Source organism: Micropterus salmoides, unplaced genomic scaffold (assembly GCF_014851395.1).
Source record: "Micropterus salmoides isolate LMB-PRFRI ecotype aquatic unplaced genomic scaffold, ASM1485139v1 Ms_hic_scaffold_14, whole genome shotgun sequence".
NCBI lineage: Eukaryota > Metazoa > Chordata > Actinopteri > Centrarchiformes > Centrarchidae > Micropterus > Micropterus salmoides.
In genome coordinates, this window is record NW_024040485.1 from 18,743,730 (window position 1) to 18,759,579 (window position 15,850).

The following is a 15,850-nucleotide window of genomic DNA, read 5'->3' on the forward strand; positions in this document are numbered from 1 at the left end:
TGGCTTAATTCCACTATGCTTTTATTTTCGCAAAACAATAATTTAATTATTTAAAGCAATATGTCATTAGTTTATCAAATACTCATCCTGTTGATCAAAATCATTGCCATTCAACGCTGACTGACTGGTTATACATTTGGCAAAGTAATACATTATACTGACTACATATAGACTACAATAAGCCCATTCATATGGTCAAGGCATTCTTGTGATTGCATAAAGCATACTTCTAATAAAAGGCCACTTGGTTTATGTCATGTAAAGGGTATTCTTGTTACATAAATATAAAGTCTTACAACAGTAAAATGTTTCATGTGCAACTTAATTCTAGAAACTTGGCACTGGTTACGGGATTAGTCCTGCAGATAAAATACAGGATTTACTTTTCCATGTAAAGGTGTTGCTTCTTAGGAGTCATTATCATTGGTAACAAGTGAGAATGCAAATCAGTGATCACTGTCTCACATATTATTGGGATTATAACATAGCATGTTTAGCTTGATGTTCTCATCCCAGTGGCGTAGCAGCAGGAAGAGCTGTCTGGCGGCTCCCTTCAGCCCCGCCAGGTCCACTCCCTCAGGCAGCTCCTGACAGCGCAGCCAGAAGTCTGCTTTTGCTGCCACCAGCTCCCACTCCATGAAGTAGCCAGCACAGCGGTGCTCAAGCCAGGCTAGGGCCACAGCTGTGGCCCAGCTGGACCCCTCCAGGTCCTCTTGAGCCAACTTGCTGCTACCCTGTAGGTCTGCTGGGTCTACTGAAGAGCTTTCACATACATCTGTCTCTGATCCGCGACCACTATCTGCCTGGCCGTGGCTCTGGCTCTGAGAGGGACCTACAGATAGCTCCAGGGAGCCCTCCTCCGAGCTGGGAAGATCAGGGGGTGAGGTGACAGGGTCTCGGTCAGACAGGTGTCTGCGGCGAACCCTTGGTTCCAGCATCAAGGGAGTGTCATCTGGAGTGTGGTGGAAAGGAGGTGCAGTTGGTTTGGCGAAGGAGCATGAAGAAGGAGAAAAGGTAACGTGGTGACTAGTGGGAACACCGGGAGGCTTGGTGGAGGTGGATAAAGATGGAGCACTGGGAGATGTGCAGCGGAAGGGCGGGCTGAGACTGCGGCGGTGGAGGCTGTAGGGTGATGCCCTCTTCAGGCGGTCCAGGGGGATCTGGACACAGTCCGAGTAGCTTTCTGTCATGAGAAAAGCACCTGATGCCAGCTGCAGCCGCACCTGATTAGACACCATACAGACAAATGAGTAAATGTGTATACACTCTAATAAGTACTTACTTAAGTATATATGTTGTAAGTGTCTGCTCACCAGGGACAGGTAGTCTGGAGCTTCGGTTTCAGGGTGTTTCTCAGTCTCAGCAGACAGACAGTGGGACTTGAGAGGAACCTGCTTTCCTGATGAAACAGAGGACCTGAGTATGCCCAGAGGAAATCTAAAATGCATAAAAAGAGGTGGGTGTTTTGGCATTTGAATATCTATACATTTGGATGTAGACATAATATACACCCCTCTTAGAAAGGGGCTTAATCTCCAAATAAACAATAAGCCAAAGGGAGCAGTCTCAAAAATGCAAACATAGTAAGCCAAACAAACAGAGTGCTTTAGGGAAGACACAGCATCACACATTAAAACTAATCAGCAGGGGTTTGATGGACACATACAAACTCTCCTAAATTGCACTTCATCTAATACAGAATCTCTTTTCCAGAAGGTCTCCCAAGATCATTTAGTTACTTTAATGTTTCAGTCCTTTTCTGCTCGGCATTAACGTTTTTAGTCGATCCCCTTTGCAGTGTAATTCACAAGAACTAAAAACTAATTATAAAAAAAATAATTTAATGTAAAAAGTCTAACCTGGCGCCAAAGAAGCTCTCCATTGACTTGCTCTCGATAGATCGCTGTGAACGAGTGCATGTGGCACCTGTTAGCGCTGGGGCTGTGGCAGAGTAGGCACTGCCCCCTACACCTGAGACAGCAGCATGGAACAAAACATTAAACATTATTGTTTCATCAGCACAGTGATAAAGAGATGTTTCCTTACTGTGTTTAAATGGTCATTTCACCCTGTACGTGACATTAGTAGAATGACTTAATACATTTCTGGAAAGAAATGCTGCTATAGAAGACATTTTAATGTGAGCATCACAAAAAATCCATTGTATTGGGGTTGCTGATGTGTATATTCAAGTCAGGGGAGAGCAGCTGTGCTTCTCTCCGTCCATTCAGACTCACCCTGAGTTTTGAACTGTCTTTCTGGTCGGATGCCTCTAACATTGACACTACACTGACACCTGAATCACTGATCGAGTCAACAGCAATACTTACTAGAGTCCCAGGATGTAAGGCTACAGGGTGAGGCAGGGGTGTCATCTCTGTCTGAGAGATACAAAGATTGTTGATGACCTAAAGTGTTGGCAACAGAAATTGGTGATGGAATCATTCAGTCTGTCTACCTGTAGAGTTCCAGGTGTCCTCAGTCTCTTCACCATCTCTGCTGGCGCGCCGTCTGCCCAAACCGACAGAATAGGCCCTCTGCCTGCGACTACCTGACTGGGAACTCCGCCTGTTACCCAAATGCACCCCTAAACACGCACACACACACACACACACACACACACACAGACTAAAGTGTTAACAGATTGTACGCAGGAGCATTGCAAACTATTAAAGTTATAGTGTATGTGGTGCTGGTTGAAACTATGTACTTATCCCCATAGAAATAAATATTAAAGTCATTTAGCATTGCACTTTCATTAATTTGGGAGAATCATAGGAAACAGATTTAAAATTGATCAATGGTCAAAAATGAAACAGCAGTGGCTGAGATATGCTGACACTTAATTCAAACTGTGGGTCACATACAAAAAACCACTAAATCCTACAATTATCATAATTCAACACAACTCAATTGTATCTTTCACTCGACCCTCCCTGCCCGAGTGGATGCAACATCTTTCAAACGCAAGTTCCCAACCTAAAATTTTGTCAGACATTATTTTCACTGGCTGGATACAGTAGGCTACCCCTCATGACAACTAAACTAAACTTAATTAAATAAAATTTGTGAGTATGAGTTGGTAGTAAGCCAAACCTGCAGTTTCTGTGTGGAGCTCCATGCTGTCTGCCAAGCCTTTATTAGAGTTGTTATCAGTGGTAGTGAAGGCTGTGTACATGCAGATGATATTACAGTGCTTACTGGTCTGGATAGCCTTCATACGATATCGCTTAGCTGAACCTAAGAAACAGTGAGGGGTAGACAGTACGTGTACCGTATTACTTAAGATAACTGTCAATCAATTAGTGAGATAAGCAGTTAAGCCTCACCATGTCCAAAATCGCTCTCCTTCTCTGCCATTTTCTCAAAGTCCCTTATGACTGAGCGAGCAGTGAGTTGGTGAATGATCTCCTCCCACGGCTCCCGTCCTCTTCCTTCTCGCCCCCCTTTTCCTCCTCCACATCCATCAACTCCAGGTGTGTATCCTGGCCCTCAGGGGTCCAGAGGTGCGCCAGGTCCACCGTGACCTCCCAGGAGACAGGTCTGCCTCTCAGCAGACCGTGAATGAGTGAGCGACACTGACCTGGCGGGGGATCCTCCGGTGGAATAGCGGTAAAGAGGTACTCCGGGTCTGTGAAGCTGTCCCAGTCCAGAGGAGAGGCAGGGAATAGGAGTCCGTCTAAGGGGTCAGAGTGAGAAAGAGAGAGATAAAAATTTCTTGGAGGCAAAATAGGAAGGGCAATCCTGCTTTTCTTAGTACTATAGCTTTACTGGAGTCAGTGAGGCTTCTGCGGGATAGTGTCCCTCTTGATGGGGGGCTTCATCTCTCCATCGCTTTCATCCAGCCTCCCTCCCAGTGTTTGGTCGAAAGAGACCCTCTCCAGAGCTCTCCTCAGGCGATGCATCTCCAGCTCACCCTGGGGGGACGAGAAACTCCGTGCTGCCATGGTTGAACGGGCCAGTGCTTTATGTCTCCTACGAGACTCCTCACCTCCATCCACACACCCATTCTGGATGTAAAGAGGGAAAATCAAACAGGTTCAAAAAGTAGGTTAGACTGCTAGTTTTATTTTTTTCTGTAACAACATGTCTAAAATTAAAAGAGCTTAGGGTTATCTATTTGTACTTTTTCAGGAGTAATGAACTCCTGTAATGTACTTCTGTGGTGTGCCTACTTAAGCTCACCTTTTCTGCCCTGTTATCAGGAGTTTCCACTGAGAGGTTTTGCTGCCACACAGGGTCTGCCCAGCGAGACAGGGATGATCTCTGTTCTGGAGGGGGCATCTTTTCAAGACCTTGGGGTAGCGACCCCGTGTCCAGCACTGAACCACAGGAGTGAGGGTCTGGCAGAAAGACCCCACCCGCAGAGTCAGAGTTGGACGAGGCGTGGATGTGTGAGTGGGACTGTGTTTGTAGACTCCGCTCACTACTGAGGGAGCAGCGAGTAAGGACATACTGCTCCTGGATATAAGAGCTCTCCTGGATCCTCCTCCTCACGTCACTGGACCAGTCTAACTCCACTCCTACAGCGGATAAAAGCTATATGTTAGATTTACCATTCATATCTACCAGGAGTTCACTATGAGATACACTGACAAGTGACCGACCTGGGCTGGTGCCAGGGTCTGTGTTTTTGGCACAGGAGAACTCAGAGGAGATTTCTCTGGAAATCTCCCTCAGTGCCTCATCCAAGTCGGTGCCATCTGCACTTGTCACCACAGGCATTAACTCGGAGGCAGGAGGAGGTGAAAGCTCGTCATTTGATTGGCCAAAAACTGAACCAGTGGAACCAAGATGCACACCTTTATCGCCCCGTCCTTGAGACTATAAAATAAGACAGTGATATTAGATACATTTTCCTTTGCAGACACACACAAATGAACTTGATAAAAGAATGTAGAGATGTGTACCTCTGTCTTTTTTGCTTTGAAATTCTTCATATCGTATAGAGTGCAATATCCAATTAGACGATTCCCAGGGTAGAGAGGAGGGATTTCACTGGGTGAAAGAAAGGCCTCCATGTTTTCTGGCAGGTACCAATCAATCCGCACGTCAGTCAGCACAGGTTCAAAGGCCTTTTTCAGAGACTTGATTAACTGAGGAGATAGAGTGGTAACAATATTTCTAAATCAAGCCTTTACAACTTATTTGACTGATTAGAGGCCAGTTTTGGAAGAAGTAATCAGATTCTTTACTAAGTTAAAAGTACCAACACATTAATGTAAAAACCCTCCATTACAAATAGAAGTCTTGCATTAAGTACAGAAGTATTAACATCAAAATGTAGTTAAAGTATCAAAAGTGCTTCTGAAGTTCTGAAGAAATGGCCCCTGTGACTCATATTATTCTGTTAATTCTGTTATTACTGGTAGTTAATACTGATTCATCAGTGTGTACTACAAATATATAGTTGGTAGAAGTAGAGCTAGTTTTAATTACTTTTTATAAAGTTAGGTAGTTTAGTCCTTTAGTTCAGCACTTCTCAACCTTGTGAGTCGGACTCGGCCCCTCCAAAGGGTCACAAGATAATTCTGGGAGTTATATTTGATTTATTATTTTTTATTGGATCATTTCATCTCACATTTATTTAAATGAAACCATCTGAACCACTGGTATGTATTGTATTGTATAAACTATGTTTTTTAATGTAACATCTTGATTTGTAAAGTAACTAGTAAGCATAGCTGTCAGATAGATGTAGAGGAGTAAAAAGTACAATTTTATTATAATATTAAGTACTGTGAAGTACTGACACTGTATGTACTGTATTTGTCTCTCAAAGTAAAATTGTGCTTCTAATTGTTCTGCAATTCATATTTTCTCAAATAGGTGGCAGTGCTGCAGTGGTTCCGACCTTGGGCTGGAGTCGCTCATCATCATCCAAGAGCTCTGTAGTCCCTCCTGTCAGTTTGGCAACGCCCTGCAGGAGTCTCCTGCAAGCTCTGGGACCAAGGCCCAGGCCAAAGCATCTGCAGAGGTGAAATAATATATACATAAAAATGTTATCACGCCCCAAGAGAAATTGAAATTATGACACCACAATTATCATGTGAGAATTATCTTCACTGTCTACTATTGTGTGGGGTCTTTTCATGCATCGCCTGCACTATACATACAATGTGTTCAGTCATATGGGTTCACCGTCTGAACAAATCAAGTATCAGTCTCTTGCAACAACTCTGACTTATGTAACTATCTATTTGTGAAACCCTAAATACAGACAGAGGCTTGTCTCGGAAAAGAGAACATCTGGACTTATCTATCACACAGAACTGTTATTTGGGCTAATTGAGAGTTTTAAAGGATCCGGAGACAAAATAATTGAAAGGCGGAAAACTTGGGTGTTGTCTCTAAAAACAGCTGTCTGTCTGAGTGGCTGTGACAGTGGAGAAAGTCACTCCAATAGGAGAATACTAATGAGAGATAAATGGAGTTATTGTGCATTGCTGAAGGGCCTGGATAACCAGAGGGGCGTGACTCTTACTGCAGAGGAGAGCACTTAACAGGATTACTGGGCGGGGCTGAAAAATACCTCAGCCCTGTCTTTTCTTTCTTTCACGGTGCTTTGGTCTCAGTTCTTCAAGATTGCCGTTTGCCTGTGTCCCCTCCCTTTCTCTCTGTGTCTCTCTTCCTCTCTTTCCTCCCCCACATGGTGTCTCTTTCATATTTATTGTCTGCACTCCCTTGTCACCCACAGTGATTAAATGTTTAATGTCCCATCACAGCCTTAGAATAAATCATTGTGAATTAAACTACATAGAAAAGTAAGGAAATTTGTGTTTGGTAGAGTATTTCTATATTGTAACAATGCTTCTTGGCAATAAATCCTATACCATTGGAAAGCCTGATTATTTCCCTTTTAAACTGTGCCACATTTGTAAGGAACATGCATTTGTGGGATGAGCAGCAGAGCTGCCCATGAAAAATTTGCCAAATCTTCTCTGAAAATGCCAAGAAGCTTTTCTTTGCTGTTGACGTTTGTTTGGTGTGGATTGGATGACAGGACACACTGGCAATTTAACAATTTGTTAATTTAAGAAACAGGAGCGTGTGGAAGAACCATACACAGCCACAGCAGCCTGACACCTCCTCTTCATGCTGGTCACCAGCCTGGTCACACACTGTTGTGGGATGGCATGCCATTCTTCAACCAGCATTTGTCGCAAGTCAGCAAACATGGTTGTGTTGGTCACTCTGGCATGAACAGCACCCACAAGTGTTCAGTGTGGTTGAGGTTAAGACTGCTGGCAGGCCATCCCATCCTCTCCACTCCCAAATTCTGAAGGTAGTCTCTGATGAACCATGCTCTGTGGGGGCGAGCGTTGTCATCTTGGGGATAGAGTTTGGTCCCAGATTGTGGAGATATGGGATTGCCACTAGTTGCAGAATTTAATCTTGATATCTCTTTGCATTGAGATTGCCTCCAACGATGACAAGCCTCGTTTTTGAGTGAGGGAGATACGGCCCCACACCATCACACTGCCTCCACCAAAAGACGTTACTCTGTCGGTGCAGCAATCAGCAAAGTGTTCTCCACACTTTGACCCAAAGATCCAAGTTCTGTAGGCAAAATCCAGACTCATCGCTGAACATGGTCATCCACATGTTCAGTCAGATTCCTGATTGTCAGCACCTGGGGGTACCAGAAGCTCAAAACAAGAGTCAGTAGCAACAGCAAAGGAAAGCTGTTAGGCATTGTCAGAGAAGATATGGCAAATTTCCCACATACTCAGCTGCTGCTCATACCACAAATGCATGTTCCTTACAAATGTTGCACTGTTTAAAAGGGAAATAATCAGGCTTTACAATGGTATAAGATTTATTGCCAAGAAGCATTGTTACAACAAAGACATAATCTACCAAACACAAATTTCCTTACTTTTTGTGCGTAGTTTAGTTGTTTGTCCATTGTCCATGTGCATTTATATGTGTTTTTGTCCCATTCTGGATATCCACTTGATACCTCTTTGTACCATTCTTCACACATGATTTTTATGTTTCAGCTAAATACCTGCCAGCGCATGTATTTCTGCGGACCAGTTCCAGCACCTTAGCCACATTACTGATGCATCCATCTGTGATGATAAAGACCTGGCGAGGATATGAGCGCTGCATGGGCTGTTGGTACACCCAGGACAGCGCTCCCAGAAGGTTGGTGCCTCGCATGTCGGCTCTCATCCGCTGGACATATTCATATGCCTGCATTAGAGTGACCTGTGCGCATACGAAGAGAGAAAGAACAGGAAAGATGCTATCAGATCTACAGTAAAGGTGGGAGAGGCAAGCACCCAACAACAACACCTGTCCAACTGCATGACGCTGCCTGTGCAAACATCACCTATGTTGTCAGGATAAATTCACTGTTTGATATCAGATGCCCCAATTGCCCTGTGAGGGTAGCAAAGAATTGAATTGCTACACCTCTAATAAAGAGAGAGCAAACATACACACATTAGCACCTGCTTTAAAACTACCTCAAATCACGCTGGGCACAAACATGCCTGACAGGTGAGGAGATGGAAGGACTTCTCCTGCCTTAGTGAAAATGCATGAAAGGTCACCATATGGTCGGGAGTATGTGCAAAGACTGTTTGTCCTTGCAGCCCCTGGTCTGGATAAAACCTGATACTCTGCTACTAAGGCAACCCAAGGAACTGACCTGTTGCCTGATTAGTTTAGACAAAAGAGAACAGACAGTCCTATGTGGTTGAAAAACATCTGCTTTCAGGAAACATGATGCTCCATGTATTTTTTTTCACTGAACTCATGTTCATAATTAATTAAAAATAACATTTGATTTTTTTAATGACAATCCTATTAACAAGGTCACTGGTAAAGCTAACATCAGCGCAGAGCTTGCTTGAGGGGAACAGAGGCTTGATGGTGGTGCCGAAGCCCACAATGTTGAGCATAGTGCCAGAAGGGAGGCTCTTCAGTGCCACCACCATGGCGTCCTGTGGAAACAAGGAGGGATGGACAGGATGGAATTAGGGCAATATACATGCCTAAATCTAAAAACTACATTGGTATGTTTTTGTCCTGCTCGCAGCTCACCTTTACGCGATGGATGTTGGTGCCACTCATGCTGCCACTGCGATCGACAAGGAACAGCAGTTCTCTGGTGGCTCTGTGCAGCTCCAGCGGTTCACACACCAAGTCGGGGCAGAAGTTGAGCATCAAGACGGGGCTGCTCAGAATGTCCTTGTGGTATCGCTTCCTCACAAACTCCAGCTGTGGGCCAAGTGGAACATCAACATATCAGCTTGGGACACATGTGAGATATCAAAGGTTAATATGGTAGTAAATGCACTGCAAGTGACTACTAACCCTCCTCTCAGGTTCTGAATCTTTGCGGGTGCAGCGAATGAAATCACGGCGGGAACAGATCTGCTGTTCATACTGGCTGAACGAGAGCCTGCCTCTCTCTAATATGACCACGGGCTGTGAGGTTCTGTGAAAGAGGTTTATTAATTAATGACACATTCAAATATCAGGGGAAAACTGACACAAGGAACAAAAATAAAAAATAAGGATCTGTTTTCAATTGCTTACCACTGAGGTGCAGAATGATCTCTATGTGTCTGTCATATGGATGCTCCTGGGCCAAGGTGATGTAGGTAGCAGAGGCACTTTGGGCACTGGGGTCTGCATCTGCCCTCAGAGCGTGAGTGGGGCTCTCCAGTCCTACAAATGAGTTTATGAAGAAATAACGAGAAGCAAATAATAGTTTTCATAACACCATTCATGCATATTACATAGTAATTTGAGTTAGCTTTTTCCAGCACACAGTAGTGGAGGAGATTCTTCTGTCTATCCTCTCTGGATTGTGTTTTCTGGCTCTGTTTGGCTTCAGGCCCTCTCTGTAAACCCATTAACTTCACGTTGTAACGAGATTGACCACTGTTAAAATATTTGCCAATGGCTGAGTCAAGAACCACTGAATCAAAAATTTTGAGGAGAAAGACAGTACCAGCCAGTAGGCAGGCCCCTCGGACCAGCAGCTGGAAGTTGAGTTCGTAAGGCGCCAGGTTGGCAGCTGGACTGGTGAAGATGGCATGGGCACACTGCTGCACAGAGCCTAGGGTCCGGCCTTGTTTTCCTGAGGTGGCCCCGAAACAGCTGGTTGGTCTGAGAGCAATGGAGAGTATTTAGAAAAGCATTGCTAGGTAAAATAGTATTACCACAGTTAGTTAAGACATAAATACCCAGTTTCTTCAGATTTCCCCCCGTTTTCACTCTTGCTTGGAGTCATCTGGCCAGTGACGATCGGGGTAAGCAATGTGGGGTAGACAATGCGGATTGCTCCATTTTCTAATGTGGGGAGTTCTAGTGTGGTGCTTATGACAACTGATACTATATCCATGGGACCAATGACACCTGTGCCCACAATGAAGGTCGTTCTTTCAAGGTCTTCGTCCAGGATGAGATGTCCTAAAGCAGAAATACATCAGTTACTCACATCATAAAACAATTCAGACATTTGCGACTGTGGTAGGGTGGGGGACTGAATCTCATCTTTGAATTTATAAAAAATTAGATCAGATGCCTGATTGTACGTCATTATCAAACCTATATATGATGCTGAGTCTGTTGGACACCTTTTCTACTGGCAGCTCTTTCAAAGAGCGCACAGTTAAATACCTAAACACACATTAATTACCATTAATTATTTGTAAATTAAATTCCTGTACTCACTGACGTGTAGAATAGATGAGATATTATCTTAACTTAATCCCACAAAAACAATTAATGAAATAAAATTTAAATTTGGGATTAGAAAAGTTTATGGAAGCCCTAAGAGGCCAAACATTCATTCATTTTATTTACTCCGTTTTCCTGTGATAACAAGTTAAATGAATTTCTTGAATTATTTCTGTCATTTTTTTGAAATAACAAATGTTGTTTTCCCGAGATATTGGGATAATTTTCTCAAGATCTCGTGATAATGAAACTTTGTTTTCCCGAGACAATTGGCACCAGGCCACTTTTGCCCAATCCCAAACTTACTTGCCAACCCCTGTACTAGAGTTTCTCTTTGTTTTCTCGAGATCTTTAATTAATTATGTCATTATCTAGGGAAAACAAAGTTTCATTATCTTGAGAAAATTATCCCTAAAATTACCACGGGAAACTGAGTAAATAAAATGTATGAATGTATGGCCTCTTAGGACTTCCAAAAGAATCTCCCCTCCTCTTTTTTGACCACCTAATCATTTTTGTACAGTCCCAAATATAAAATAATTTGGGCCTTGAAATTAAAATAACCTACAGGTGCAAAAGGGTTACTTGAATACTCTATGTACGTGATGCGACCCTTTCCAATAAAATACCATGCACTTCAAGTTGATATATGTTTGTCCTAAGTTAGTGCCATTTCACCATTAGGCAGGCAGCCAATTCTATTTGCCTCCCCCATCTGTCCTTTCTATCCTCAGTGAGGCTAAAACAGAGAGAGAAGCTGTGACTATATTTGTATTCATGCAGAGACCAAATCATTGCAGCAGTAGACAACAGTCAGCAACAGTTCAGCCAGTGGTTGAAATGATTTGCAGTTCTACTACATTATAGTAAAAATGCCACGCTAGCAAATTGCAAAAGCAAAGTACGGGTTTTGTAAAGCTAGAGTATCCATAGGACAGAGATCTAATGACTAATGTTCTCCGGATCTATAAATGAATTAGGTTGATTTCTGTTTAATAACTTAATTATTAGTAGGCTAGGTGAGGGACATTGGTAGCCCTGAAAAGGTAATGGGTAATGTGATGCTCAACATGAATGAATATCTAGTTTCTTACTTGTTGAAGCTTATGAAATCAAATCAGATAATTATACACTGCAGGCACCTCATCACAAGCATTCCTCCCTCCTCACCGTTAGTGCATTGCACGTCAAGGCTGGAGCTCCCACAGCAGCCCCACTCCCGGCCATCCCCACAGTGGCCTTCAAGACAAGATCCAGGACAGCAATCCAAACAGCACTCTTTAATCTTCCCTCTGCTCTGGATCTGGACCCCCACCAACCGGCCCGCAATCACAGCCTCAAAGCCCACCACAACTTCCTTTTCCCCGAGAGGGTACACAAACACACCTAGATGACCGAAAATGTTTGACACACAAAACAATGACTTCAGACTTTTGCTTCAATTGAGAAAGCAAGCCAGCTACAAATCATGTAGCATATTTTCAAGTACAATAGATATTTTGTATGAGCATGATAAAGGTCTGCTTTGTCACCATCTCCAAAATTTCTGACTTAGTCAAATGTCTTTGTTGTAGCTGCTTTGGACACAAGTGTCTGCAGAATGAATTTATTGATGGCGAAGACGCTGGCAAAGCAGTTTGGAAAGAATTTTTAAAGTGCTGTTTTATTACTTTCAGTAGATTTTCATCTTTTCAGTCATTCTTTTTCAAATCCCTGACGAGTTTTCCTTGCTATTTGTCCATGAGCTTTTTTCCAACTCCCTCATCATCTTTTTAATTTCTTCTTGGTGAAAGCAAAAACGCCAAATGTCATCCAAGTTGTCCTCAACATACTTTTAGTTCAAATTCAGGGTAACTGTTTCAGCTGGCAGCTGTCCAAACTCTCCAAATTTTGCACTCTGAATCTTACCCAAATTTCACCTAAACCACATAATCTCTACATCGGCCCTATCAACCCTCCTATAGTAACTAACTTTCAACCAATTACCAATTATCAGTTTTAAATAAAACTTTATCCCAAATGAATCTGCAATGGGACTGTTACAAATGTACCGTTGTATCATAGTTCTGACTGTACTGAAAAAAAGTATGATAGATGTCAGTTGCTAGGATTATTACTTGTTCTAAGAGTGTATCATCCCACTACTCACCTTCTACAGACTCTATGTCAGCATTCGCATAGGTAAGGTGTGCGGTGATTCCCAGGGAGCAGCCGTTGGCACAGGACTTGATGCAGGAAGCCTTGAGTAGCAGTGGCTCCCATGTAGAGCAGTTTCTCAGTCCCACCATCTTTTCGTGGCAGCAGCAAGCCTCTACTCTGCTAGTAGGAACACAGGTACACAATGTGAAATGGTCTGAGCAGACAGGAAGAGGAATTTGTGAGTGTGCATTTAAATTCTCTCATTTTCCATTTACAGAGCAATCACTGTAATCTTTGTCAATCAGACCTGATTTTTGCTGCATTGATTAAAAGCCTCTAAAATTCCATTGGTTTCACATTTTTTGTGTATAATATATGCCTGCCAGATATCTAGTTATATTGTACGTATGTACACATCAACTCTCGCACATGTAACCAAGGTATCTCCTCTCCTCGGGCTCTTAGCAACACACTGTGATAGTTTAAGTGTAAGAGGCTTGGTCAATCATTAACGCTGCAGGTCAGCACTTACTACACTATGCATCATGCTATAATGTAATCAGTGGACAGCCTGTATGCAAATCTACATGGACTTACGAGTACTCTCACATAACTGTGCTCTTAGCTAACTGCAAGGAGCTGGATGGCAAGAAATGGTAGACTATAATCATCTGCTTTTCAACAGAAACTTGGTAACAAACCACCAACTGATCACAATTTTCATCAGAGTTTCCATTCATCTAACTCAAGCAATACACAATACTTCTTAATGAATGACTACTTAATAACTTTAAGTGCAGCAGGTGGAAAGATCAGTGTGCAGATCACAGCTTAGTGAATGGTAGACTACACCAAACTGTGTGTGTATATATGCAAGTGTGTTTGTGTACGCACACATGCTGCAGTTGTGTGTGTGTTTGCTGTGGACCAGGTAATGGTCTTCTCACATCTACCTTTCTAACAAGATCAACAGCCTCCATCTGGCTACTGTGCTCTCAGCTCATAACAGGCAAATAAATGCCTGGTTTGTTAAAGTAGGGCACACTGATGCTGTCAGAATACAAACAAAAGGAAAATTACAACATAGCACGCATCTGTAGACTGCTGAGACTCAGAGCTGTGGCGAAGCTGAGGAATAAGCCTGACAGACTGTTGGTCCAGCTTTATTAGTGAGAAAAAATATGACTTCTTTACACATTATGACTTGGTTATGTGTGTTTGCATGTATGGTTTTAATTTCAGTATACCAACACATGGTACACAGAATGAATGTTGTAAACAGCAAACATGCACATACTAACCAAAGTCCTGTCTGAAACTCAAATGCAGATATTTGTAAAAAAAAAAAAAAAAAAAGACAAATTACAACATTCACTAACACTAATGGCAAAGTTGCTGAAATAACTGTTATCTAAAAAAATAACACATTAAAAGTGCATCCAAATTAAATTAAAATGCATTGCCTCTGTGAGGTTTCATTAATCTGCCTGGGTGTTTGCAGTAGCATAGCTGGCCAAGAGTTAGCTCTGGGCAACACTGCAGTCCTCTTATGTCAGTTACAAGCTCCAGATAACAAGCAAAATAATCATCCAGGAACACTTACTGTACTGTTCAGTGCTGTGTCTGATAATTTGCCTCTGTATCCAGTCTCTGCATCACTCTACCATCACATCTGCTCGTGGGTTTCCCAGTGATACAGTAGGCATGAGTTTTCCTGGTATCAGAGACTGCTCTCTCTCTCTCTCTCTCTCTCTCTCTCTCTCTCTCTCTCTCTCTCTGTCTGTCTGTCTCTCCCCAAATCCAGCAGTTGCCCTATACAGAAAACTATGATTTCACAAAGTCATATATTAAGAGACATTGCACATATAGCTCAAAACAGTATCTGTGAATTAATATAATCTATATACATTAATAGATTGATGCTTGTATAACCTACTATGAGACACCCAACCAAAATCTGGAGTAACTACACAAAATGTATTTTCAATATCAGGCAACCAGTAGCCTATATATAAATTAAAATGTCCCTTTCAGAAGAACTGGAAATGTAACTGCTCTGATCAGCCACCAGCTCTGCACCAACCTGCATTTCCTGTTAAGTGAAATGTCATCTGCTTACCTGCTCTGATCTGAATCACAGTACTGATCAGAAACTATGATCCTGAACCTGCTGTTCGGGCACAAGCTAACACCCAGTGGTTCGTGAGGCAGTGCCTGCTTTTCATCCAGACAATTGGCTGTGATGGTAGTAGCACCATAATTCATGGCTAATGGCTTGGCCAGAGAGAGAGGGGGCTGAAGGGGGTTCTGCCTCTCTCAACAGGTCAGTCAGACAGCCACTGGCGTGGGGAGGTGAGACCAAAGACGTTTACCATTTTAATGGGTCCATTGCTACAAACTTGGTTGCGAAAAAACAGTACCACATTTTAAAAAAGATGATAATTACAACACATGGAGTGGCAAGCAAGTAATAAAGACATGGCCATAACTGACTATTTTTCTGTGTGTTAATTTTATCTATTCATTCATATCTTAAAATGTTTATGAATTAGAAAATACTTTTCTCATGTTATTGTTTGATACTTACATTATTGTTATATTCCATTTAATCTATAGTCTGAACATGACAGAGAGAGAGAAAGAGGATGTGGCAGCATAGGTTAGAATAGTGGAATACCCCGTTTTGATATTTCAGCTGGGAAGCACTCTTCTGTTTGTTTTGATGATCATGTCTGGCTTAAGCTTTTAGTCATATATTGAACCATATTCTTCCTATAACACATCTTATGTATTTTGTGCACTTTGAATTGATAAAGGAAGTGGTGCAAATCAAACACATAGCCTACATGAAAGTACATATTTGGATTTGGATATTGTGATGGTGATTGTGATAACTAAAATCCTCACTCTTTTTCTGGTAGTATGTATGTGTGTGTGCCTGTGTTTGAGAGAGAAGTTAGGCAGTAGCCTATTACAATCTGGGTCCCACACTGCCTCCATGTGGCCTTTT

General features: G+C 42.5%; 1 protein-coding gene across 1 annotated transcript; it reads right to left on the reverse strand.

Annotated features, from left to right (window-relative positions):
* Positions 1 to 4: 4 nt before the first annotated feature.
* vwa5b2 (von Willebrand factor A domain containing 5B2) lies at positions 5 to 13,078 on the reverse strand. The gene is given in 24 exon segments (XM_038719249.1): positions 5 to 1,223; positions 1,314 to 1,437; positions 1,860 to 1,971; positions 2,331 to 2,381; positions 2,459 to 2,587; positions 3,097 to 3,240; positions 3,330 to 3,459; positions 3,462 to 3,679; positions 3,772 to 3,796; positions 3,798 to 4,010; positions 4,186 to 4,523; positions 4,608 to 4,824; positions 4,911 to 5,096; positions 5,855 to 5,969; positions 8,012 to 8,214; positions 8,844 to 8,954; positions 9,055 to 9,231; positions 9,328 to 9,437; positions 9,440 to 9,451; positions 9,553 to 9,684; positions 9,971 to 10,128; positions 10,206 to 10,431; positions 11,872 to 12,087; positions 12,851 to 13,078. Coding segments are annotated over 24 exon segments (4,248 nt in total). The 5' UTR covers positions 12,990 to 13,078; the 3' UTR covers positions 5 to 461.
* Between the last annotated feature and the right edge of the window lie 2,772 nt (positions 13,079 to 15,850).